Source organism: Castor canadensis, chromosome 5, assembly GCF_047511655.1.
Source record: "Castor canadensis chromosome 5, mCasCan1.hap1v2, whole genome shotgun sequence".
Taxonomy (NCBI): Eukaryota; Metazoa; Chordata; class Mammalia; order Rodentia; family Castoridae; genus Castor; species Castor canadensis.
Genome location: NC_133390.1, coordinates 49,467,294 through 49,492,747, shown reverse-complemented (window position 1 = coordinate 49,492,747; position 25,454 = coordinate 49,467,294). Strand labels below are relative to the sequence as shown.

Genomic DNA, 25,454 nt, shown 5'->3' with positions numbered 1-25,454 from the left:
AACTGATGGGAGACGAAACGGGCTTTTTATTTTAAAAAATTTAAAAAATGTCAACTATGTGGGAGGAACATTGCTGGGCGTGTCTCTCAATATCTGAAACCCCAAGACAAAGGTCGCTGTGGTAATTTCAAGAGTCTTTTCTTCAAATGGTATTCTCAGATCTACATCCAAGTAACTTCCTTATTAACCAGCCTACTCCAACTCCCCCGGCTAGGGACTCCAGCCAAACCCAGCGCCCAAGCCACCCTCCCAGAACACGTTGTACATCGATGCACGAAGCGGAAGGGCCAGACTGAGGCCCAGAAGCTGGACGGTACCGGTGTCCCTTGGAGTCCCAATCCAGATCACAGCTCTGGACCCAGCAGGCACCTCGGACTCGGCGGGCAGAGGGGGCGGGGCAGGGCACCGCCAAAAACCGGCGTTTCGTTCCATGCCAGCACAGGCTGGTGCCCCAAGGATAGGCAGAATGGTGAGGAGGAAGAATAAAGCGCCAATAGGAACTAGTCCTGCGCTTTCACTCACCAGCCGTTGTCGCTAGACGCTGGCAGTGGCAGGACCTCTTCTCCTTCCGCCATTGCTGTTGACGTCCACGTCACTTTGCCGAAAAGTGGACCTGCCCCGAGACAGACTCTACGACCCAATGTCGTAAAAGGTCTTCAGAAGTCGGGAAATGGGCTGCTCCAAAGCGGAAAACAAAAGGGAGGAGACAAGGGACAGAGGAATGAAACGTCACGACGTCCGAGGGCGAAAGGCGGTGTCGGACGCTTGAGAGAGGAGTCTGAGACTACAGATCCCAGGATGCCGTGGGCCCCGCGGACGGGGTGGGCGGGGCCTGGTGGGGAGCGCGTCCCAGTGGCAGGCTCTGTGAGAAGCCAGCTGAGTGTCCCCTTGGCGTCTTCATTCCAAATGGGCGTGAGAGTCCTAGGTATCCGAGAGAGGAGGGCGAAGTAGAAATTCACACAGAGCAGGTGGGCGTAGAAGGAGACTTGCACTGCAGTAATTTCTCTATAACAACTGAATTTGAGGAAAATGGGTTGTAAGGAAAGTTTCCGGCAGACAACCCTATTTGTAGGGCCCCGTCAAAAATATAAATGGGGGCTATATACTTTATGTCTGAATGTGTAAAAGTTATAAGTCAAGCTAAATAATAAAGAGAATATCTTCTAGTCTTCTGTGTTAGATAGGCCTTTTAAGAGCCTGGAAGGTCAAGTCCAAATTTAGAATTCTGAAACTGGGATTCCAGTAGGGAACGCTGCCAAGATCCTTTCCTTCTCATCCCATATTCCCTCTATCCCTCATAGAGGTCCATATCTGCCTCCGCATCCACGGTCCCTCCACACCACCACTACTACCAAAACACCAGCCCCTTGACTGCGGGTGACCACCCTGGAGACCTTGGAGTGGCGCACACTCAGGGTGGACGAAAGGAAATACTTTTGCAGCCCTACAAACAGCGATGAAGGAGAACCACATGTGAGGTGGATAAGGCTGTTAAATGAACAAAGCAGATCAGAAACGTATGTTATCATTTATATTTTGTGTTGAAAATAAGACTTTATACTAAGAATAGATGTATATGTGCGAAAAAATGCAGGGGTGATACATAGAAAAATCGGAATCACAGTTGCATTTTGGGTGGGGAGGAAGTAGCTTCAAGTTAAAAAAAAAAACAAACCTTTTTTTTCTTAGTCATGGGGCCTTGCTATCTTTCCCGGGTTGGCTTTGACTCCAGGCTGGCATCAATCCTGGGCTCAAGCAGTCTTCCTGCCTCAGCCCTCAGTATCTGGGACTACAGATGCTACAATTTTTTTAATATTTTATTTCTTAAGATCTGAAAAGTGGCTATCTATATGTCAGTATTCTTCATAGAATCTATATCTTGGTATCTAAAATATTTCTATAAATTTAAAGGCTATTAGATTAAAATAAACACAGAATAGTGTAGATGTCTTATTTATAACCAAAAACATGTCCACTCTCTTTCCAAAAGGGAGATGATGGAATGGCTGCTTGTTATTGCATTCACTTCCAAGTCCACATCCCTGTTTGAGCTTCAGTCCTTCATTGGAGAAAATTCCTTTTAATGTACTATGAGGCTTTAGATGTCCATTATCAAAAAGAATAGAAGATGTGAATCTAGGTCAAATAATCTAAATACTCAGGACCTCAGCTGGATTCCTTCAGTTGTTTCCAATATATTTTCACAAGCTTCTCAAAAAAAATGGCTTGAAAACTATTCAATCTGTAACACCACAAGAATAAACAAAGTTATTCTAATGTTCAATTCTAATTCATTTTGAGTGTAATCAAACTAGTAACTACTTTATACTCTGTGTGACAAAAATATTGTTCTATCAAAAATGTATCACTTAACATTTTCAAGCAGGTCTTCATTTTGTCAAGTTCTGACTTCTGTTCTCTTTATAAGGTTCAGAGCCAACTATGCAGGCATGCAGCATGTGCAAAAGCATAAGACCCTGTGCTTAAATGGGCCCCTGTGTTTGTTTTATATTTATTTCCTTATTTATTTATTTTGGTGGGAATGGGATTTGAACTTAGGGCTTCACTCTTGCAAAGCAAACACTCTACAGCTTGAGCCACACTTCCAGTGCAATGTGCTTGTTTTAATGCTTTGCTATTACCATCTTGAACTTCTTAATAATTTTGGAACAGGGGCCCTTGTTTTCATTTTGCACCAGTCCTCACAATTTAGGTAGCTGGTCCTAGATAGGATCAATAGCATATTAATGTGTGACTAAAATGTTGATAATATCTTCAGGCTTATTTGCACTATTTGTTCTTTACTCATCTACTTTCCTACATTCTCCTTAGTATTCATTTTGAGATTATAATATTCATGATGACATCCTGTCTCCTTCAATGATAATTTTAGTAATCTATGTGTGAGGTCAAGTCCTTGAAACTTAGTATGCCTTTGATCCCTCTTGCTTGAACAGGTTTCACTGGTTCATTCTATAATGTTTGCTTGGGTTTATTGTTAATGTCCAGGCTGCTGAGCTGCTGCAGATCTTAGTGGTAGGCAAGTTTTCTGCCCATAAGTCCTTTCTCATCTTTCTTTTGTTCTGTCTGAGCATCATCCACACCTTTCCCTCACCTTGCCAGTCTTCTGAAAAGACACACTGAATTGTTAGTACCCAGGCTCCTGGGTTGCTGCAGATTTCCCTAGGATGTTGACTCTTCTTATCATAAGCCTCTCCTTTTGCTCTGTGTCTGATTTGTCCACATTTTTCCCTCAACAGACTTCACTTCCTAAAATGACTAGGATTATGTTATGCCTGCAGAACATTTTCTAGTTGGCTATAAATTTTTATGAGTAAAGCTTTCTGGGCTTTTTTTTTTTTTGATTTTTTTGGTTTTGCTTTTAAAAATTCTTAAGGTCTTGTCAATTACCTGGATTGTTATGTACTTAAAAATATTAGCATGGGATTACAAGTAGAATTTATTAAATTCTAATAGTGGACCTCTGCTTAAAACAAAACTCCTTTTCAAGAGCTAGAGATTTCATTATGAAATCATCTGCCAACATTTTCTCACATTGTTCTTCTCTCTTGATTGTAAAGTTCATCAAAGATACTACTTGCTACTTGTTCCCTCTGCTTTTGTATTTATTTACATGCCTTTAAAGAAAAGAGGGCTACAGGCTTTTTTTCTCATAAACCAAGTATTGTGCTAGTGATGCTAGGATAGTGTGGTCACCACATCATACACACAAAAGTTGTCCCAAGCCTGCATTTGTGCATCTAATTATAATTCCTACATCCAAATGAGAAGGTGTATTTTTTTTTCATATTATGCATGGATAAAATCAAACTGCATTTGTTCATACATAATTCTTCTATTTATATGGAAGAATTTTAAAGCAAAATACTACATAGAAATTGTTGGCAATAATGGTGCCAATAGGTTTTGGTTCTTACTGCTCCCTTAAGCTTCTGTTTTCCAGGGTCACGGTCCTGCCTCAAGTCTAGCTTGAATTCTCCTTCTGCCCCAACCTCCAATCAGCATGAACCATAAGATCCTAACCAATCAGATCATGCCGAGTCTCACTGAGGGGTATTTAAGCCCCTGCCCCCCCCCCCTTGGCTCTCTCCCTCTCCCACCTGGCAATAAAGAATCTCTTGGCCAGATCACTCCTCTCTGTGTGGTCACTTTGGGGCCTACATTTGCCTTACAGAAATTATAACAAGGAAATATCATATTTAATATAACCTCCATAGTCTAGAATCTCTCTCTCCTTTTTTTTTGGTGGTACTGGGGTTTGAATCCAGGACTTCCCACTTGCTAGATGGTGATCTACCTCTTAAGCCATGCCTCCAGCCCTTTTTCCTCTTATTATTTTGGAGATAGGGTCCAGGCCAGCCAGGACCACCAGCCTTCTATTTTATACTTTCAACCGGAGCTGGGATAATAAGCAATGGGTGAATGCCAGGGGTAGGGCAAAGGCTAGACTAGCGTTAGGATTAGGGTTAGGAGTAGGGTTAGGGCTAGGGCCCTAGCTTTTTGTTCCACTGAGACAGAGTCTCAGGAACTTTTTTTTGCCCCAGCTGGCCTGGAACCTCCTAATCTCACCTTCTCATTCATCTTGGGATGACAGATACTCACCACTGTGCCCAAGCTATTAGTTGATATGGGCGGTGGGGATTTCATGAACTTTGTGGCAGGGGCTGGCCTTGAACTTCGATCCTCCAGATCTTAGCCTTCCAAGTAGTTAAGATTACAGATTTGAGCCACTGGCACCTGCTTATAGTCCATAATCCTTTAAGATTATTCCCTCCTCTACCTTAGTAGAACCAAATGTTTGTCTATCCACAACTTAATGCACCCAGAACAAACTGTTCTTTTTTTTTTATTGTTGTGCTGGGTAGGGTACATTGTGACATTTACAAAAGTTCTTACAGTACATCAGACATATCATACTTGAATTCACTCCCTCCACCATTCTCCTTTTCTCCTCTTCCCACATTCCTGTAATACCAAACTGAGTTGTTGACTGCACTCTTACTTGCAGTCCTTCTCCACTGACATTAAATACAATTATTGGTAACAAATAAATTCTAGTTGAATGAAAATTATGTGCCAGTGTTTCCAATGATCCATCTTTTATTCATTCTTCTACTACCCCTTAATTCTTCACATTCAGAATTGTTGGAGTGGGGGGAGGGGCAAGAATGCAAGAGCAAGAATCAGCAAGAGGAACTATAATTTATCTACAGAGTATCATGAGCAAATAAACAACAAATCTGACTCGTTCCCCTCTCTTCCTCTTTCCCCCTTGACTTCATCAAGCAGAAAGGATTGAATTACACAACAGTTTGGCTACTGTTAAACACTGAAACAAGAAAGGTGTAGAGCACAGGTTACTCCAGAGGCACCTGCACACCCATGTTTATTGCGGCACTATTCACAATAGCGAAGTTATGGAAACAGCCAAGATGCCCCACCACTGACGAATGGATTAAGAAAATGTGGTATCTATACACTGTTGGGGTCCAGAGTTGACCACCCCTCAGAGGAACAAAAAGACACTCACAATAATGTAAGTCACAAAGCGAGGTTTATTTCCAGCCAGCTGGGGTCCGGGTATCCGCCCAACGCAGTGGGTTTCAACACGGACCCCGAATACAAAACTCAGGCTGCTTTTATATTTTTTAGACATTAGTCACGGTTACACAGCAATTTTTATGATCCCTGGGGTCACATATTTCTGATATCTCCCACATCCTGGTGGTGGGGCCAGATTACTTGAAGATTATTTATCAGGAATTTGGTAAACACCAGGTGTCTCAACTCATTGACTCACATACCGTTTTAGCAAGATTAACCAGAAACAGTCCCTGTTCCCAGAAACCGTCCCACCTCCCTTTGTTCCAGTAAGTGGTGGCTTGGGTCATGTTAGCCATGGCGGGTTTCAGGCTGAGTGGGCTGCAAGCCTCAAAGGTACCCTAACGTTTGTACCCTAACATTCCCCCCTTTAGTTGTTCATAATGAGGAATCATGCTCATCTGGGCAATGAGCATAAATATCCTCAGGGCTAGGTAATTGTTCTTTTTTTTTTTTTTTTTTTTTTTCATTTTTCTTTTATTATTCATATGTGTATACAAGGCTTGGTTTATTTCTCCCCCCTGACCCCACCCCCTCCCTTACCACCCACTCCACCCCCTCCCACTCCCCCCCTCAATACCCAGCAGAAACTATTTTGCCCTTATCTCTAATTTTGTTGTAGAGTAATTGTTCTTATTGCTGCCTCAGGACCATTAGTTGGACTGTACTAACTCGATCTTTCACGAAGATCACTAGCTTATTCAGAATACAAGGACCAAAGGTTAAGATAAGCAGTAGTATGACCAGAGGGCCCACCAGGGTAGAGACCAAGGTAGTGAACCAGGGGGACCTATTGAACCAAGCTTCGAACCAATTTTCTTGGGCTTCCCTTTCTTGTTTCCTTTTTGCCAGTCCTTCCCTCACTTTAGCCATGGAATCCCTAACTACCCCTGAATGATCAGCATAAAAACAACATTCCTCCCCTAGGGCTGCACATAGTCCCCCCTGTTGGAGGAACAACAAGTCTAGGCCCCTTCGGTTTTGAAGCACTACCTCAGATAGAGAGGTAAGGGATTTTTCTAGGTGACTAATGGAGGCTTCTATCCTCTCTATATCCTCGTCTATGGCCGTGCGCAGCGAGGACATCCCTTTATGTTGAGTAGCCAGGGAGGCTATGCCGGTTCCTGCCCCAGCCACCCCTAGGCGAAGTAGGGTAGCAATGGTTAATGCAGAAATAGGCTCTCTCTTCTTTCTCTCACCTGTTCCTGTATTCCAGTATGAATATAGGCTCTCCTCAGAATGATAGAGGATGCGGGGCAGCACAGACACTAGGACACAGAATTCTTTAGAGCCGTTAAAGACATTAGTTGATAGGCAAGGGGTGAGCCCGGACTGTGAGCATATCCACCATCCATTGCCTTTTGGAATTACCCACTTAATACCATCGCCCCAGGTGGGGTTGTCTTTTACAACAGCACATAGGTCCTTTTTTCCCACTGGCACCTTCCCTAAGCAGGTTCCTTGGCTGCTCACTTGTTGTATGGTCAGACCTCTCTTACGGTTTCCCCAGGAACATTGGGTGGGGTTTTCACTAGTTGAGATATCGTAGGTGACATTTAGCCCTATTGCCTCATAGAATGGGGGCCTCACATCATAGCACAGCCAGCAGGAGGTAGTCATATTAGGGTTGGTGTGGTTCAATGTTAGGAATGCAGCATTTACCAGATTCCAGAGGGGGTCTGTGGACCCGGTCATGAGACTGAGCTTCACCAAGGGAGGGCCGGTGCCTAATGGTCCTGGAGTTTTAATACTAGCCTTTGTGTGAGGCTGGGTAGGGACTGGGGTTGTGCGAGGTCGGAGAGGTGGCTCTACATAGGGCGGCTTAAGTACTTTGTTGGGGCCTACCATTTTGGACGGTGGCCCCATGGGCTCAACTTTTAATCTGATTACTATGGTCGAGCCAGAATGTCCACCATATTTATAAAACACAAGTCCCCACACCTTACCTTGAATCCACCCGGGGGTGTCCTCTTTGCCACTGTCAGTGAAGGTGACCTTGAGTCTATCTGTATCTGTGGGCTGGCATTTATAGGTGGGTGATGGAATTCTGTGCCCCCAGGATATCCCGTTTACAAAGGCAAATTTGACTAGGTTTGGTTTTGATATCCCCCACTTCCATTCACCATCGTTGGATGTGACACATGCCCATGACTTACAGAAGGAGTATTGTATAGCCCCACAGTCCTTGCTCTTTTTGTGGCCAGGGCAAGCACAAAAACCATAACGTCGGCTGACTCCGGGGCAGTAGACTTGTAGGCAGGATTGATGTCTCTGAAGCAGAATTGAAGCTCCGGCCACCAAGTTCCTATGGGGGCAGTGCGAGTAGACTCATTAAGGGTGGTATGAATCTCCCCATTGGTGAGTATCCAGGTTTGCTTATAGAGCTGGTGAGGGTTGGTTTCTGCGAGGCTCCTGCTCTGGGCATTGAGCAAGATCAGAGTGACCAGCCAACCCATCCGTGGCTGCTCCTGAAGACTCTGCATGTTCCCGGGCCGCAAAAGCTTCAGCTTCAATGGGTTGTCTGGGTGCCGCCATGCAGTCCACTCTCTAGCCTTTTTCTGTTCCTGATGATTGGCTTGACGCACGTGGGAGTGATGGACCCAAGGCCCGATGCCATCAACCTTAAGAGCAGTGGGGGTAACCAAAATGGCCAGGTAAGGGCCTTTCCATCTTTCTTCCAGAGTGCGGGCTCTGTGCCTCTTTACCCAATACCCAATCCCCTGGGACGATGCCATGTTCCAGGTTCGATGTGTCCTTTGTTTCATCTGGCGCATTATGGGCCAGATTTCATGTTGGCCCTCCTGTAGGGCTTTTGAGCTGGCCAAGTAATTTGGAGCCATACTGGGGTCTTGGTCCGGTAGGGTTTGGACAACAATGGGGGGCGGAGCCCCATATAGAATTTCAAAAGGTGTCAATCCATGTACATATGGTGAATTTCGAACCCGGAAGATAGCATAAGGTAGGAGGGCCACCCAGTCTCCGCCAGTCTCAATGGCTAATTTAGATAAGGTCTCCTTCAGGGTCTGATTCATTCTTTCTACCTGCCCTGAGCTCTGGGGGTTATATTCACAATGCAGTTTCCAATTAGTCCCCACTGCCTGGGCCAGCCCTTGTAGGACGTTACTGATGAAAGCCGGACCGTTATCAGAGCCTAGTTTCGGGGATGCCATATCTGGGTATGATTTCCTCCAGCAAAACCTTAGCTACAACCTGAGCAGTCTCTCATTTTGTAGGAAAAGCCTCCACCCAGCCTGAGAAGGTGTCTATCAGAACCAACAAATACCTATACCCATACCTTCCTGGCTTCACCTCAGTGAAATCCACTTCCCAGCTCCGTCCTGGCGCCCTCCCCCGTACCCGTGTACCTGTATGTAGGAGTCCCCTTTTTGCTGGGTTTCATAGCCTGGCACCCGGCACATTGGTCCACAATCTTTTGAATCTGGGCTGTTTGATGCGGGAACCAGAGGCGGGCCGACTCGAGGAGGGCGAGTAGTTTCTTCTTGCCTAAATGGTTGGCTGGATGTAAATTGGAGAAGAGAAACAGTCCTAACTTTTCAGGAAGGATCAGTCGCCCTTCGATATCACGATACCAGCCTTGCTGATTGGGCTCTGGGCACCGGTGATCTTGGATCCATTGTTTGTCTTCCAGGGTGTACTCGGGTCGCGGTGGCAAGCATGGAAGCTCGGGCACGGGTAAGGTCAGCGCTAGGGTCGTGGGGGCCAAAGCAGCATTTCGGGCTGCTATGTCCTCACGCCAGTTCTCCGTAGCTTCTGGAGTCTGGGCAGATTGGTGACCAGGAACATGTACTACCGCCACAGCTTGGGGCTTCTGCACCGCAATCAGTAGTCTCTGGATCTCTGGGAGATTACGTACCTCCTTTCCTTCCACTGTAATGAAACCCCTTTCCCGGTAGATGGCGCCATGTACGTGGACAGTGCCAAAAGCATAATGGCTGTCGGTATAAACAGTCACTCGTTTTTCCTCAGCCCGCTCGAGTGCCTCTGTCAGCGCGATCAGTTCGGCCTTCTGGGCTGAGGTCCCCGGGGGCAGCGGGGCACTCCAAATTATGTTCCCACCTTGGTCCACCACCGCTGCGCCCGCCTTATGCACCCCATCCAAGACGAAACTACTCCCATCTGTATACCATACCAGTTCACTGTTGGGTAGGGTTGAGTCCTGGAGATCAGGGCGCACTTGGGTGATTTCAGCTATAATCTCCTGACAGTCACGTAGAGGGGCTTCCAGGTCCAGATTTGGCAGCAAGGTGGCCGGATTTAGAGAGACCAGGTCGGAGAAGAGGATTCGGGGAGCATCCAGCAAGAGCCCTTGGTAATGAGTCAGTCAGACGTTGGTCATCCATCTACCTGGAGGGTGCTTTAGGACTCCCTCTACTGCATGGGGGGTTACCACCTTCAAATGTTGCCCAAAAGTGAGCTTATCTGTGTCCTTTACCATTAGGGCAACTGCCGCTATGATCCGCATGCATGGGGGCCAGCCCGCTGCAACTGGGTCTAACCTTTTGGATAGGTAAGCAACTGGCCACTTCCAGGGCCCTAGGTGCTGCATTAGTACCCCTTTCGCTATCCCCCTTCTTTTGTCTACAAAGAGGGTGAAGGGCTTTAGAGGGTCTGGCAGCGCCAGGGCTGGGGCTCTCAAGAGGGTGGTCTTGAGTTCCTCAAAGGCCTTTTGTTGATCTGCCCCCAGGCCCAAGGGGCCTTGTCCTTAGTTGCCTCGTATAAGGGTTTTGCCAGTTCAGCATACCCCAATATCCACAGCCTGCAGTAGCCTGCCGTCCCCAGGAACTCGCAGACTTCTCAAGCCGAGGTGGGGATGGGGAGTCTGAGAATAGTTTCTTTCATAGCATTCGTTAACCATCTGGTTCCCTCTTTTAGCTCATACCCCAGGTAGGTGACTGTTTGTCTACAAATTTGAGCCTTCTTTGCACTGGCCCGATAGCCCAACTTCCCCAGCTCCTGGAGGAGGTCTCCAGTGGCTTGCCGGCATTCAGCTTCAGATGCAGCTGCCAGAAGCAAGTCATCTACATACTGCAAAAGTGTGACAGAACTGTGGCTCTGGCAATATGAGTCCAGATCCTGATTAAGAGCCTCATTGAACAGAGTAGGGGAGTTTTTGAAACCTTGTGGAAGTCTAGTCCATGTTAACTGTCCGGGGGTTCCCGTATTTTCATCATGCCATTCGAAGGCAAAAATGTGTTGACTATTGGGTGCCAGGGCTATGCTAAAAAAAGCATCCTTTAAGTCCAAAGTGGTATACCAAACATGGGAGGGGGGCAAATGGCTCAGCAAGGTATAGGGGTTGGGGACTGTGGAGTGGATGTCCTCAACCCTCTTATTTACTTCCCTTAAATCTTGGACTGGCCTATAGTCTTTTCCCCCGGGTTTCTTAACGGGGAGGAGTGGAGTGTTCCAAGCAGAACGGCAGGGCCGTAATATTCCAGCCTCCAGGAGACGGTTTATGTGAGGGGCAATGCCCCTCCATGCCTCAGAAGACATGGGATACTGATAGACTCGGATGGGCTGAGCCGAAGCCTTGATCTCTACTATTACCGGGGCTCGATGTTCCGCCAGCCCCACACCTGCTATTTCTGCCCAAGCCTGGGGGTAGGTTTGAATCCAATAAGCCATTTCAGGGGACCACTCAATAGGTTTCGGGGGAGGGTCCTGCAAGGAGAACAAGCGATGTTCATCCTCGAGAGACATGGTCAAGACTTGGAGGGGCTGTCCTTGTCCATCTGTCACTTTGATACCGTCCGGCTCAAAGTGAATGTGAGCCCTCACCTTAGTTAGCAGATCGTGTCCCAGAAGGAGGGCAGGGCACTCAGGAATGACCAGAAAGGAATGGGTCACCTGATGTCGGCCCAAATCCACCTGACGTTTGCTAGTCCATTGATATGCCTTGGATCCAGTGGCTCCCTGCACAAGGCTAATTCTCTGGGACAGTGGCTCAGTAGGTTTATTAAGGACTGAATATTGGGCCCCTGTGTCCACCATGCATCTCACGGGCTTCCCCTCCACATATATGGTTACCCAAGACTCGGGGAGGGGGTCCAAGTCCCATGCCCTCTAGTCACTGTCCATTCCAGCTAACAGGACTCGGGCGTCATTATTAGGGCTGCTATTTGGTCCCGGGTAACCCTGGAGTTTGGGACATTCCTTTTTCCAGTGTCTGTATTCCTTACAATAGACACATTGTCCCTGGTCTAGCCTGGGTCGATCTCTTCGGGGACGTGTGGGGCCAGCCCGTCCAGAACTCAGTCTGGCCAGACCCTGGACTCCTGCTAGCAATATCTTAGCCATCTCTTTTTGCTGTTTCTTGTTTTCCCTACTCTGGTGTTCCCTGTCCTCTTTCTGAATCCGTTCTTGTAGTTCCTGATTCTCCTTCCTGATTCTATCCTCTCGTTCTTCCGGGGTTTCTCAGGTGTTAAAAACCCTTTCAGCTACTTTCATCAGATCCCGGGTAGTCATCTCCCCAAGCCCTTCTTGCTTATATAGTTTCTTCCTAATATCAGGGGCAGCCTGATTTATGAAGGACATTATCACAGCTGACTGATTCACCTCTGCTAGTGGGTCTAGGGGGGTATACTGTCTGTATGCATCATAAAGACGCTCAAGGAACGTGGCCGGGCTTTCATTTTCCCCCTGCATTATTGCCTTTACCTTAGCCAAATTGGTAGGGCGGCGGGCTGCCGCCCAGAGGCCTGCCATAAGAGTCTGGCGGTAGACCCGGAGATGCTCCCTACCTTCTGCTGTCCCATAGTCCCAGTCAGGTCTGTTTAAAGGAAAATGATCATCAATCAGGTTTGGCAGGGTGGTCGGTCGCCCATTGTCGCCGGGGACATTCTTTCTGCCTGCAGTGAGAATCCACTCCCGTTCCTCGGTGGTGAATAGGGTCCGAAGGAGCTGTTGACAGTCATCCCATGTGGGACTGTGAGTAGGCAAAATGGACTCGAACAGATCAGTCAGGCCTCTAGGGTCCTCAGAAAAAGGAGGATTCTGGGCTTTCCAGTTGTACAGGTCACTACTTGAAAAAGGCCAATACTGATAGGTGCGTCCCCCATCAGGACCAGCACCACCCAGGGCCCACACCGGGAGGATGGGGGGCCCAGTGGAAGTGGAGGAGGGCTCCTCCTCTGGGGTTTCTTCTTGCTGCCTATGGGGCCTGAGTCCCCTCGCCGGTCCAGAGACCGGGGCAGGGGGTGCAGACGGGGAGGCTGATGAGTGGGGAGGCTCAGAGGAGCCAGCTGCCTCTGGCTGGAGTGGCACAGCAGCGGCATATGGTGGGGGATTTACTTCACAATCTAAGTCTATCAAGGATGGATGGCGAGTTGGGTCTTCCTGCAGAATAGGCTTCTTAGGGGAATTAACGGGAGTGGGGGTGTTCCCCGACACGGCCAGTATTGTGGGCCGGTCTGTAGGTGCTCCATGGATAAATGGCCACAGCCAGGAAGGGGGGGTCTTCTACTAAAGTCTGCCACATAAGGACGTAGAGATATTGATCAGGGTGGCCATGAAGACCGGGTCTATTAATGACATCTCCGAACTTCTTAATCGTGTCCAAGGAGAAGGTACCTTGAGGAGGCCAGCCTACATTAAAGGTTGGCCATTCCACTGAGCAAAGGGTGTCAAACTTACCTTTCTTAATTTTTATGCCATAATTGTGTCCCTTAGCGCGGAGTTCTGAAAAATGACTCAGAAGAAGGGTCTTAGGAGTTACCTGAGCCTGTCCCATGATGATCAGGAGAGATGGACAGAGGAGACAGCAAAGAACAAAAGAGACAATTCCAGCAGACAAACAAATTCGCACAGGACTCTCTAACATACACAAGTACCGGCCAGTCAACCAGACCACTCTCACAGGTGCAATTCCATTCACACCAGACTCTGGATCCTTACCCAAAGACCTCCCAAACGGAGTCCACTGGGGACGCCGGCGCAGCTCCTGACCATCGGGGATGTCTCCCACGACTTCCAATAGTGAAGCCTCCAGGGCTGTAACCCCTTCCTTCCACTCAATGAGAATTCTCAACCAAATTCAGATGGGGACTCTAAGTCCCTCCAAATGGAGGTGGCCAATCCTCCTTCCGCGGTCTTTTCCCAATTAAACCTTGGTATCGGAGGCCGTTTGTTCCTCTCAGGGAGGGGCTCAGATCTTGCTGGGGCCTCCAGATGTTGGGGTCCAGAGTTGACCACCCCTCAGAGGAACAAAAAGACACTCACGATAATGTAAGTCACAAAGCGAGGTTTATTTCCAGCCAGCTGGGGTCCGGGTATCCGCCCAACGCAGTGGGTTTCAACACGGACCCCAAATACAAAACTCAGGCTGCTTTTATATTTTTTAGACATTAGTCACGGTTACACAGCAATTTTTATGATCCCTGGGGTCACATATTTCTGATATCTCCCACATCCTGGTGGTGGGGCCAGATTACTTGAAGATTATTTATCAGGAATTTGGTAAACACCAGGTGTCTCAACTCATTGACTCACACGCTGTTTTAGCAAGATTAACCAGAAACAGTCCCTGTTCCCAGAAACCATCCGACCTCCCTTTGTTCCAGTAAGTGGTGGCTTGGGTCATGTTAGCCATGGTGGGTTTCAGGCTGAGTGGGCTGCAAGCCTCAAAGGTACCCTAACATACACAATGGAATTTTATGCAGCCATGAAGAAGAACGAAATGTTATCATTCACTGGTAAATGGATGGAATTGGAGAACATCATTCTGAGTGAGGTTAGCCTGGCCCAAAAGACCAAAAATCATATGTTCTTCCTCATATGTGGACATTAGATCAAGGGCAAACACAACAATGGGATTGGACTTGGAGCACATGATAAAAGCGAGAGCACACAAGGGAGGGGTGAGGATAGGTAAGACACCTAAAAAACTAGCTAGCATTTGTTGCCCTTAACGCAGAGAAACTAAAGCAGATACCTTAAAAGCAACTGAGGCCAATAGGAAAAGGGGACCAGGAACTAGAGAAAAGGTTAGATCAAAAAGAATTAACCTAGAAGGTAACACCCACGCACAGGAAATCAATGTGAGTCAACTCCCTGTATAGCTGTCCTTATCTCAACCAGCAAAAACCCTTGTTCCTTTCTATTATTGCTTATAGTCTCTCTACAACAAAATTAGAAATAAGGGCAAAATAGTTTCTGCTGGGTATTGAGGGTGGTAAGGGAGGGAGTGGGGGCAGGGGGGAGAAATGACCCAAGCCTTGTATGCACATATGGGTAATAAAATTAAAAAAAAAAAAAGAAAGGTGTAGAGCACATTAAAAATGATCTCTTTCTATTCCCGAGACACAAATATGAAAATGAACCTGAAGTGCATTAGTGTACAGCATGTCTTTTGCTCTGCTGGCCATCTAAGATAAGATCCTAGAATTCTTTTATTTTTATAATTTAGAGAATTAATATCTTGAATAGTTTAATAGAGAGACTTTCCATGGAACCAGTAGGGTGGCCGGCGTCATAGCCTTTCCCTTACTAGCTTCCAGGAATGTCTCTGATTAAACTGTGAGGTCTTTGAGAACAGAAACTGGATCTTGCTTATTTTTTTTGTATCCTCACTACTGAATACTTAATAGGTGCTTGAAAATGTACATTGAATAAACAGTGTATGAATAAATAATAAACCCAAAAAGGAAATAATTAAATGTTATAGAAATGAAAGAAAAATGCATTGGTTAAAAAAAAAAAAAACCAAATGCAGTCATTTAAATCTTTGACCAGCAGAGAGAGGATTAAATCTACTTTTGTCGCTCCTAGAAATAGCAAGATGAGTAAATTCTTACTTCCTCCTTTGAAAGTGTATATTCTTGAAGATCAGTAGAATAAAATAGTCTTGTGAAAATGCTTGCAAGGTGAATTTGGCTTAATATAAAAGTGTTTTATTATGTTCCTTGTTTATTAATTTAAACAAGTAGGCAGAATGAGCAGAGACTTGAGGTAAGTGGGAGAATGCAGGTGAGGATGAGGCAGAGGAATGGCACAGAGTCAGCCTGTTCAAAAAGCAGTGGCTGGGGAAAGGTGAGCTGAGGAGAGAAGAGAAGGTCACACTACATAAGGACTTGATATTTTACTTTGCTTGAACGGAAGACTTGGAGAAGTCAAACTGCATCTTGAAAGGAAATGTTGAAGTGCTTTATTTTGAATGAAATTATAAAAAACAAAAATGCCTATTATTTACTATTTGATGACATATAATTATGAAATTAGTGGTTATTGACCAGAAAAAAAATGAAATTAGTTGTTATTGACTAGAAAAAGTAAGAGCAAAGAAGAAATTCTTTTTTGTTTTTTGTGGTACTGGGGCTTGAACTTAGGGCCTGTACCTTAAGCCACTCTACCAGCCTTTTTTTGTGAAGGATTTTTTCAAGATAACATCTCAGGAACTATTTGCCTGGGCTGCCTTTGAACTATAATCCTCCTGATGTCTGCATCCTGAGTAGCTGGGATTATGGGTATGAGCCATCAGTACCCAACTGAGAAGAAATTCTTTATCTAAACTTTTGGTTGCTTTTGCATCTGTGGTCATTTTCAGATTCATGATGTATTAAGAATTCTGTTTTAAAATTCTGTAGTATTCTCATATAAATTTTAAATGTAGAAATGATAGTGAAAATGCTTTACAATTTAGCTTGGGTTTTTAGAGAAATCAGCCTTATAAATAATATATTCATAGAAATTATTTCACATACATACATACATACATACACACACAAATATAATTTTCCTGGCACCAGTGAGGATTGAACTAAGGGCCTTACATTAGACAAAAGCGCCACCACTTGAACCACACTCCTAGTTCTTTTGTTTTTAGTTGTTTTTCAATAAGGACTCAAGCTTTTGCCTACACTTGCCTTAGACCACTATCCTCCCACTTAAGCCTCCTCCAGCACCACAGGTGTGCATCACCATGTCAATAGCTATATCTTTAAAGCACATGACAAAAGAGTGTACTATGTAATTCCAAACAATTACCTTAGCTGGTTCCTTTCCATCTTATTTGGCAAGACATACATCTAACAGAAAGGCTGACTACAAGTGTATGAAGTGAATGGAGACAGATTATACATAAAGAATAGCACTGCTGTTGTCTAAAGAATACTTCTTACAGATTACGTGTGTGTTTAAAGGTGTACTCACAAAAAAACAAGAAGTTAAATTTTAAAAACTGTCTAGTTCCAGCTAACGTACACTACTTACTACCCCTGTTTCCAACTAGGAGTGACTCAACACCAGTAATCTTTTGCCTGGAATATTTGGGAACAAATTTTGAACAAAGAAAGGGTAAAATAGGCTCCCTATTAATTTAAACATCCTAAATTCATGAATGGATTGATCTATACCCAAATGTTTATCTGGTTCATTTGTATAACCTATTAAAGAATCAACTTCAATCAGCAAAGACAACTACCAGAAGGATACTAGAAAAAATATAATGATTTCCAACTTTTTAAATCACTATTTCCTCAACACTTTTAAATAAATTAAAAGCAGATGTTGAAATTACTGCCAGTTATTCACTTGTTGTTTGTGAATGGGAATTAACTTGGTTTTGTTCATCATTAAGTTAAATGATAGGCTTCAGTAGTTTAAGGAATCTTAGAATGTAAGTACTAATGGGATTTTTTTTGTTTATTTATTCATTTATTCATATGTGCTTACATTGTTTGGGCCATCTCTCCCCCCTTCCCTTAACCCCCTCCTTCTTCCCCCCACCTCCCTCGCTTCCAGGTAGAGCCACTTCTGCCCTCTTCTCCAATTTTGTTGAAGAGAAGACATAAGGAGTATAAGAAAGACAGAATTTTTGCTAGTTTGAGATAAAGATAACTACACATAGAGATTCTTAGCATTGCTTCCATGCACATGTGTATTACAACCTGAATTAATTCATCTCTACCAGACCTCTTCATTACTTCCCAGTCACATTCCCAAATTGGCCTCTGTTGTTTTAAGGTTACTATATTAGCTCCTCTACAGTGGGCACAACAAACACGTTCCAGTTTTGGGTTTCCTACCTTTCCCTATTCCTCCTGTATGTGTCCTCTCCTTAGCATGTGACCCATGTCTGCATTTGTTTTATTTATTTTAGGTCTAAAATCTGCATATGAGGGAGAACATAGGATTTTGGCTTTCTGAACCTGGCTAACTTTGCTTAAGATGATGTTCTCCAGTTCTGTCCATTTACTTACAAATGATAAGATTTCATTCTTCTTCATGGTTGAGTAAAATTCCATTTTCTTAATCCATTCATCAGTAGTGAGGCATCTTGGCTATTTCCATAGCTTGGCTATTGTGAATAGTGCCTCAATAAACATGGCTGTGCAGGTGCCTCTGGAGTAACCTGAGTTGCATTCCTTTGGGTATATCCCTAGGAGTGGGATTGTTGGATTATATGGCAGATCTATGTTTAATTTTTTAAGAAGCCTCCATATTGTGTTCCAGAGTGATTGTACTAGCTTGCATTCCCACCAGCAGTGTATGAGGGTTCCTTTTTCCCCACATCCATGCCAACATTTGTTGGTGTTGGTGTTTTGATGATAGCTATTCTAACAGGAGTGAGGTGGAATCTTAGTGTGGTTTTGATTTGCATTTCCTTTATGGCCAGGGATGGTGAGCATTTTTCCATGTGTTTTTTGGTCATTTGGAATTCTTCTTTTGAAAAGGTTCTGTTTAGTTCAGTTGCCCATTTTTTATTGGTTCATGGATTTTGGGGGAGTTTAGTTTTTTGAGCTCCCTGTATATTCTGGTTATCAGTCCTTTGTCTGATATATAGCTAGCAAATATTTTCTCCCACTCTGTGTGTGGTCTCTTCAGTTTAGAGACCATTTCTTTTGTTGTGCAGAAGCTTTTAAATTTCATGTAGTCTCATTTGCCTATCCTTTCTCTTAGTTGCTGAGCTGTTGGGTTTCTATTGAGGAAGTCCTTGCCTATACCTATTGCTTCCACAGTATTCTCTGCTCTTTTCTGTACTAGCTTCAGAGTTTCATGTCTGATATTAAGGTCCTTAATCCATTTTGAGTTGATACTAGTACAGGGTGATAAACATGAATCTAGTTTCAGTTTTTTGCATCAATATTCATTAAGGAAATTGGCCTATAATTCTCCTTTTTAGATGTGTCTTTGTCTGGCTTTGGGATGAGTGTAATACTGGCTTCACAGAATGAGTTAGGTAGTATTCCTTTCCTTTCTATTTTGTAGAAAAGTTTAAGGAGAGTTGCTATTAGTTCTTCTTTAAAAGGTCTGACAGAATTCAGCATAGAATCAATCCATCATGTCCTGGACTTTTCTTTTTTGGGAGACTATTGCTGCTTTAATTTCATTTTGTGGTATAGATCTATTTAGGTGGTTATTCTCCTCTTGGTTCAGTTTTGGATGGTCATAAGTAGAAATTTGTTCATTTCTTCAAGGTCTTCAAATTTATTGGAATATAGGTTCTCAAAATAGCCTCTGATGATTCCCTCAATTTCTGTGGTTGTTTTTATCCCCCCTTTTGCATTTTGGATTTTACTAATTTGGGTTTTTCCCTCCTCATTTTAGTCAGATTTGCCAGGGGTCTGTCAATCTTCTTTATTTTTTCAAAGAACCAGCTTTTGGTTGATTTTTTTGTATGGTTTTTTGGGTCTCTATTTCATTAATTTTGGCCCTTATTTTTATTATTTCTCTCCTGCTAGTTTTGGGATTTGCTTGTTCTTATTTTTCTAGGAGTTTGAGATGTAGCATTTTGTCAGAGCCAGCAGTGGGACCTTGCCTGTGTGATTTGGTATCTGGCCTTGTGAGAAAGCTCCAAGGAACTGAGACAAAAGTCTCAGGACCAGACCTTGCCCATGTGTGATTTGGTATCTGGCCTTGTGAGAAAACTCCAGGGAACTGAGGCAAAGTCTCAGAATCAGACATCCAGAAAAACAACAGTGCTCAAGGTTCCCCAGATGGCTTCATGTCCTTCAGATGTAAATAAGAAGGTTATCCTGACCATGTGCTTCTCCTGCTTCTCTGTTCCCCTTTTAAAAAAGACATAGCAGAGTTAATTTTAACTGTGCTTCCTTGTACTAATGTAACCTTGACTTGTAATACTTGACATGCTTTTTCTGACCAAATGCTCTCTGTGAAAAAGGAGTTTATAAAAAGCAGAAATGATCTTCATTAAAGTAGCTTTTGAGCACAACTTGATAGTCTCTTCCCTCCCTTTTTCCGACTCTGGTCACCCAGGCCAGGCGATAAATGGCAACAGCATTTAGTCATTGTTTTGAGATCTTTCTGTCCTTTTAATATATGCACTCATAGCTATAAACTTTCCTCTGAGGACGGCCTTTGCTGTGTTCCATAGGTTCTGGTAGGTCATGTTTTCATTTTCATTAACTTCCAGGAACCTTTTAATTTCCTCTTTCATTTCATTGATGATTGAGCAATGTGTTATTCAGCTTCCAATTGTTTGCATATTTTCTGCTGTTGTTTTTGTTGTTGATTTCTAGTTTCAAGCATTCTGATCAGACAGAAAGCAGGGGATTTTTTTCTATTTTCTTATCTTTGCTGAGGCTTGCTTTATGACCTAAGAGATGATCAATTTTGGAGAAAGTTCCATGGGCTGCTGAGAAGAATGTATATTGTGTGGATGTTGGATGAAATACTCTGTAGACATCAGCTATGTCCATTTGATCTATGGTGTGATTTAGTTCTAGAATCTCTTTATTAATTTTTTTGTTTGGATGAAATATCTATTGACGATAGAGAGGTATTAAAGTCTCCCACTACCACTGGATTGGAGTCTATATGTGCTTTTTAAGTCCTTTAAAGTATGTTTGATGAATCTCAGTATGCACTGAGGTTGGGTGCATATAGGTTGATAATTGTTATTTCCTTTTGGTGTAGTTCCCCTTTTTTTTTAGTATGACATGTCCTTCTTTATCTCATTTGATCAATGTATGTTTAAAGTCTACTTTGTCTGAGATAAGTATTGCTACTCCTGCCTATTTTCAGGGGCCATTGGGTTGGTAAATCTTCTTCCAGTCTTTCACCGTATGCCGTTGTTTGTTTCTGTCAATGATATGGGTCTCCTGTAAACAACAGCTTGTTGGATCTTCCTTTTTAATCCAGTTTCCCAAATGGTGTCTTTTGATGGGGGGATTGAGTCCATTGACATTCAGTGTTAATGTTGATAGGTATGTAGTGATTCCTGTCATTTAGTTGTTTTTGTTGTTTAAGGGTTTAATTGTGTGCAGCTGAATCAATGTTACTCTCTGAATCTGTGTCTTTTCTTCTCCTGTGGTTTGATACTGTTTGTCCTCTCATGATTTTGTTTGCTTTATTTTCTGTGTGCAGAATTCCTTGGACAATCTTTTGTAGTGGTGGCTTGGTGGTCATATATTGTTTTAGTTTCTGCTTATTGTGGAAGATTTTAATTGCTCCATCTATTTTGAATGATAGTTTTGCTGGGTAGAGTGTTCTAGGGTTGAAGTTATTTTCATTCAGTGCCTAGAATACCTCACTTCATGCCCGTCTTGCTTTTAAGGTTTCTGTTGCGAAATCTGTGATTTTGATGGGTTTGGCTTTATATGTTATTTGTTTTTTCTCTCTTATAGCCTTCAATATTCTTTCTCTAGTCTCATATTTGTTGTTTTAATGATAATATGTCATGGGGGAGTTCTATTTTGGTCATCTGTTTGGTGTCCTGGAGGCTTCCTGTACCTGGCTGGGCTTAACTTTCTTTGTATTTGGGAAATTTTCTGTATTATTTTATTGAATATATTATGGATTCCTTTTGTTTGGAACTCTTCTCCTTCTTCGGTGCCCATGATTCTCAGGTTCGGCTTTTGATGGAGTCAGTGAGTTCTTGTGTATTCCTTTCACAGGTCTTGAGTTGTTAGACTAACAGTTCTTCAGTTTTTCCTTTAATTTCTATTTTATCTTTGAGTTTTAAGATTCTGTCTTCTGCTTGTTCTAGTCTTCCACTGTGTTTTGTGTTTCTGTTTGATTTTTTTTTTTTGAAGTTTTCCATATCATGGGTCACTTCCTCTTTAATAGTTTCTATTTTCATCTTTAATTCATTTATCTCTCTATTTATAGTGTTCTCTGTTTTACTTTGTTTTTTGTTTAGGGTTCCTGTGAGTTCATTTATTTGTTTCTGTGTCTTTTCATATTTTTTATTTTTGGTGTCTTGAAATTTCTTGAGTCTATCTTGTACATTTTGGTTAACCACGTCTAGTATCATCTCCATGAAATTCTCAGTGATTACTTGCAGGATTTCTTCTTTAAGGCTCTTTTTGTGGGCATTGCTGAGTTCCTTTTTGTCATTTATTTTTGTTTTGCTGGAGTGAGGAACTGGGTATCCATTTTCATCATTTCCCTCTGAATCCTGTGTTAAATTATTTTTTTGGTGAGAGTGGCTCCATCCCTTTTTCCTCTTCCAATCAATCCATTTGGTACTGTGCAATCATGTTCTTGATAGACTAGTTGATGATTTTAGTCACCTATTTTCTTTCCTTTGATTTAATTTTTGTTTTGTGGCTGTCTTGGGCTTTTAGCTAGGTTGGTGTGCTATTTCTGTCCCTGATCTGGGTGTAATTTAGTAACAACTAATTCACAAGTTTAATACCCAATCAGTAGTTTATATGTTATATAGAAGACTCTTTGGTAGTAATAGCTATAAACAGTGGGAGTTAGGGTGTTAACATTTGTAAGGCTAGCTATAGAAATGTGGGGAATAGTGTGGTACTAAACGGAGAGGTGGGAAGTGGTGAGTGGGGGAAGCAATGTGGGGGATGCTGGTTTTAGTGGTCCTTGTGTGTGTTTGGGTGTATTTCTGTTGTAGTGGAGGGTGTTTGTGTCAGGGATTGCAGGGGTTTGTGGTTGTGTAAATTTGTTATAGTAGGTTGGTCAGCAAGTGATGAGTGTGTAGAAGGGAGGCATAATCTGGTGATAGGTTGGGGGAGAATGGAAGGGGAAGATGAGGGCAAGGGGAGAGAGTGGGTGAGAAGGGGCAGAATGAGTTGTTGGGGAGGAGAGCAATGGATTTTATCACAGGAGAAGGAGGGACAGAGAAGGGGGTGAGAGTAGGGATGAGAAGATTATGATGGTAAAGTTGATAATATAGAAAGAAAAAAGATAATAGGAATAGAATTAAAAATATAAAACCCACAATAACAAAACAAACAAAAATATCAACAGGAAAAAATGAACAAGCTAAATAAACAAATAAATAAATACTATGAAAAAATAAAAAAAAGAAAAACACCAGGTTCAGGAACAATAGAATTTCAGTCTTAGTTTAAGTTCTGGAGTTACTGCCATGGGATCCAGTCCTGGTATTGGCATATAAGCAGAAGCTCTAACATGATCTCACCACGTGATTGGCTTGTGAGTAGTGTTTTGTTCTTTGCCTAACAGTTAAATTGAAATTGTTAGGTGAGGTAGCATTGCCAGATCATGCAGGGTGGTCAAAGATACTGATTTTCCCTGCTGATAGCTGTGTTACCCTTCAGCTGCAGCTGCCTGGTCAGCTCCTCCCCCAGGGAGGTGTGGCAGTTCAAGTGTAAATGCTGCCCTCAGGTTCAGGAGGTTAGCTCTGTAGTCCAGTAGTTGCTGTGCTTTGGAGATGGCTTTTTGCTGTGCTTGTTTACTGGGATTTCCATACTGGGGGTTTATTTCTTTGCCCCACCCCCTTTCTCTGGGACAGGTTCAGTGTTCCATCAGCCCCTTCTGCTGTCAGTGTGTTATGATGGTTTGCTGTTTGATTTTCAGTTTTTCAAGGCAGTTTGGCTTTGGGTGCTTCTCTCTGGCTCAGGAGATGAGTTCTGTGATCTGCTACCTGCCCTGCTTTGGGGAGTAGCTTTTTGCCTGCTTGCTCTTGGCCTTCCTGCCTTTCCAATTTTTGTTTACTGATAGTTCGTGCTAAGATTAGCTCCTTGTCCCTCCCCCTTTCTCCAGTGCAATTTCTGCATTCCCACACCCTCTGCTGTTGTGCTAGATTTTCAGTTTTTTTGTGGGGGGGGTTAGTCTGCTCAGGGGCTGTGCTGGTTTATCCCAGATGTGGCTGGGGGAATTCTGTGTGACACATGGCACTCACCTGTTTGTTCTGTCAAATGTCTCACAGGCAGGTTTGGAGTCAGTGGTGGCAGCTGTGGCATCGATGGTGGTGGCAGCCCCCAAATTTTCTCAGTGTAACATGTTGTGAGGAAGATTTCCCTAGTCTAGGGGTTCAGGGTGTTGAAGGTTTGATTCTGGTTGGCGCTTTATTTCTGCTTGATGGAGGAGGAGAAGAGAAGGAAAAAAAAAAGAATAGAGGAAAGAAAAAAGAAAAAAATCTCCATGGAGAAGGAGGGTGTCCCCAGGGCTGGCCCCACCTTGCTGACTGTGCAGCGGGTCACTGCGGTTAGGTGCAATTAAAAGCTGATTTGTGGGCCAGTCTTTGAATTTCTTCCTGCACCTAGTGTAATGGCAGTTATTATTTTGGCTAGTGGCAGTCAGAGTTACCCAGGTGTGGCTCCAACTTCTCAGAAATATTTTGGAGTCATGGAGGTTAGGCTTTCTGTTTCCATACCCTTTTCACCATCTTGGATCCTCCCTGATGGGATTTTAAAGTTACAATTGGTAATTATGAAAATATTCATCCTTGTAGTATAAAAAGGAAAATTCCTGAAAATATCTAGAATTCTGAAACTCTCATGTTATCTGCAGAAGCATAAATCAATATACTTTCAGCCCTAGGTTTGTGTGTGGCACCTCCAAAGTACTTAAAAATGGCTGCCATTCTCAGAGTTAAAGTATACAAAATGCTGTATGACTCAGCCAGTGCCCAGATGAGAGGGCTTACTAATAGTCCTTTACAAGTTCCAGGAGGTAGAACTTAAAGAGGGCAGAGATGATGTGGGCAGGGATCTGAGGGGCAAGTTTAATTAGACAATGAACATGCAGGATTTAATGTAACCTCATGAGATAACAGGTGACCTCTGAGATGGCCCCCAGTGATTCTTGCCTTTTGGACATTAAAGCTTTTGTGTAGTTCTCTCCCACACTGAATAGAGCTAGACAATATAATATTGGAGAAAATGATGGGAGTGTGACTTCTAAGGCTAGGACATAAACAATACTTTGGTCTTGGTTTCTATTGTACTCTTACTCTGGATATTTTATAACTATCATTTCTACATTCAATTTTACGTAAGAACCCCATAGATGCAAAAGCATCCAATGTTTAGATAAGGAATTTCTTCTTTATTATTTTGCTCTTTTTTTCTGGAAAAATAGCAACTAATTTTATATTGTTAATACCTGCTTATAAACTCATAACTCCTTATCTGTATTTCCAACCCTGGCCTCTTTTTTTTTTTTTTTTTTTTTTTTTGCACTCTGAATCTGTAAATCTAGCCATCTACTGGGTGTTTGCACTGGGATGACCACAAACACTCTGAACTCACCATTTCCAAACCAAACTCACTATGTCTATTTATCCCATAGGCTCCACCTGCCATTTACATAAAGTTGATGAGTTTTTAATCTTCCATCCATAAACCAGAAACTTAGGCATTATTCTAACTTCTCTTTCCCATAGGTCATCAGGATCTATGAATTTTTGCTTCTCCAAATATTTATTAAGGTGGGTTCTTCCACTTTACCCCTGTAGCTTTTCTCTTGTTTTTTTTTTTCTGCCTTATGTTTTCCATGAAGGGATTCCTTAATTACCTCTTTCCATCCTCTGTCCCATGTAGTTAACACAGCCTCCACACCAGAGGTTCAAGCATGCAACCCTCAGGGTCAATTTATTTAGCACTTTTTATTTTTATCATTTCTAATCACTTGAATTTCTTTACACC

At 43.3% G+C, this 25,454-nt stretch overlaps 2 protein-coding genes across 4 annotated transcripts in view; both read right to left on the bottom strand.

The window, feature by feature from the left end:
• Tbc1d23 (TBC1 domain family member 23) overlaps positions 1-697 on the bottom strand; it is a 58,902-nt gene extending 58,205 nt beyond the window's left edge. For 2 of the 3 annotated variants that reach the window (XM_074072975.1, XM_074072976.1), the window contains exon 1: positions 523-692. In XM_074072975.1, coding sequence (XP_073929076.1) covers positions 523-575 — 53 coding nt within the window. In that variant the 5' untranslated portion in view covers positions 576-692. Of the gene's footprint in view, positions 1-522 lie in introns of all 3 variants that reach the window. The other variant, XM_074072977.1, reaches the window with a different exon arrangement.
• Positions 698-8,111: 7,414 nt separating this feature from the next.
• The window catches only part of LOC141423452 (uncharacterized), a 40,384-nt gene continuing 23,041 nt past the window's right edge, over positions 8,112-25,454 (bottom strand). Inside the window, exons 3-4 of the mRNA XM_074075220.1 lie at positions 8,988-9,654; positions 8,112-8,243 (exon numbers count right to left, since the gene is read on the bottom strand). Coding sequence (XP_073931321.1) covers positions 8,132-8,243; positions 8,988-9,654 — 779 coding nt within the window. The 3' untranslated portion in view covers positions 8,112-8,131. The remainder of the gene's footprint in view (positions 8,244-8,987; positions 9,655-25,454) is intronic.